The following is a 1,261-nucleotide window of genomic DNA, read 5'->3' on the forward strand; positions in this document are numbered from 1 at the left end:
TTTTGAAGAAAGACAAATGTTTCATTAAAAAAATAGAAGGCTATGAAAATATATATAGAATTGGATAGGATTAAATTTACAGAAGCGGTTACCTTGGCAACGTATTAAGTTTCGGCTTTTTATACAACTTCTTTTCGACAGCTGGAAAGTGTAGATGTGAAGTTGTATGTTTTTTTAAACGACCATACATACACGTGTAAGGGTTGGATACACAATAACGCACACATCGTTCAACATAATATTCTTACGGATGTAGTTATGGATATATGCTTAGTAGATGTACGTTTTCTATTTATGTTATTGTACAAAGTACCATCAAGCAGCGTATTGAAAACATCAGAAAATCGAAGTTTTAAAGTGTATCTAGTGGTGCGTTCGATCAATACACCCGTTTTTAGATGTATTGGTATATTCAGAGACATCCGTACACAGGCGAAATCTATGTAAACGATACTCAAAAACATAATTACCTAACCAATCGATTAAGCCCGCGCCATAGTCGATCAGTGCAAGGCTATTCAATAAGTATCGCCAAACCAAAAAACCTCAAATCTGTATACACTACAATATACACAAAAGCAAATAGTGTATTCACACGTATACAGCATACATTTTATTGACACTTTATTTATCAAATTGATCACTTTATTTATATACATATTTATCAGAACAACATAATTATACACACACATATATATATTCCAAAATGAAGGCAATAAGCTCGTTTTCCTTTCTCAAAGTTGTCCGGGCAGTGGTGACAGTAGCTGCAGTCGTTGCGGTACAAATGGTAGTGTTCAATGGTCGAGATGTTCGCCAATTGTTCACCTCTACACAAGTACGTACAATAAAGTCACAGGAGAAATTTGGTATTTTGCCAAGTGGAAGGGTAACCATGACAACGTTAGATAGGATGGGAGAGGCTAAAGTAGAGTGTGAGCACGATGTGTGCGTCTTCGAGAATATCTGCGTCGAGAAAAGTGCGGTGAGTATCGTTAGAAGTATTCTTGTAGCCAGGGGTATATTATGATATGTACAGATATCTCCATGTACATACATATATCAAATTCTCTTATGATATATATATATATATATATATCCATAAACACATATACACACACACACGCACATAAATACAACGACACACACACACATACACACACACACATATATATATATATATATATATGCGTGTATCTATATATATATATATATATATATATTATATTATATAAATAGATATATATATATATATATATTAATA

The 1,261-nt window shown here is 33.0% G+C and overlaps 1 protein-coding gene across 2 annotated transcripts in view; it reads left to right on the forward strand.

Moving 5' to 3' along the window:
- Positions 1–673: 673 nt before the first annotated feature.
- Positions 674–1,261, forward strand: part of SARC_06505 — a 7,545-nt gene continuing 6,957 nt past the window's right edge. For both annotated transcript variants that reach the window (XM_014299580.1, XM_014299579.1), the window contains exon 1: positions 674–982. In XM_014299580.1, the coding sequence (XP_014155055.1) occupies positions 707–982 (276 nt within the window). In that variant the 5' untranslated portion in view covers positions 674–706. The remainder of the gene's footprint in view (positions 983–1,261) is intronic.

Source organism: Sphaeroforma arctica (assembly GCF_001186125.1).
Source record: "Sphaeroforma arctica JP610 unplaced genomic scaffold supercont1.467, whole genome shotgun sequence".
Lineage (NCBI taxonomy): Eukaryota > Ichthyosporea > Ichthyophonida > Sphaeroforma > Sphaeroforma arctica.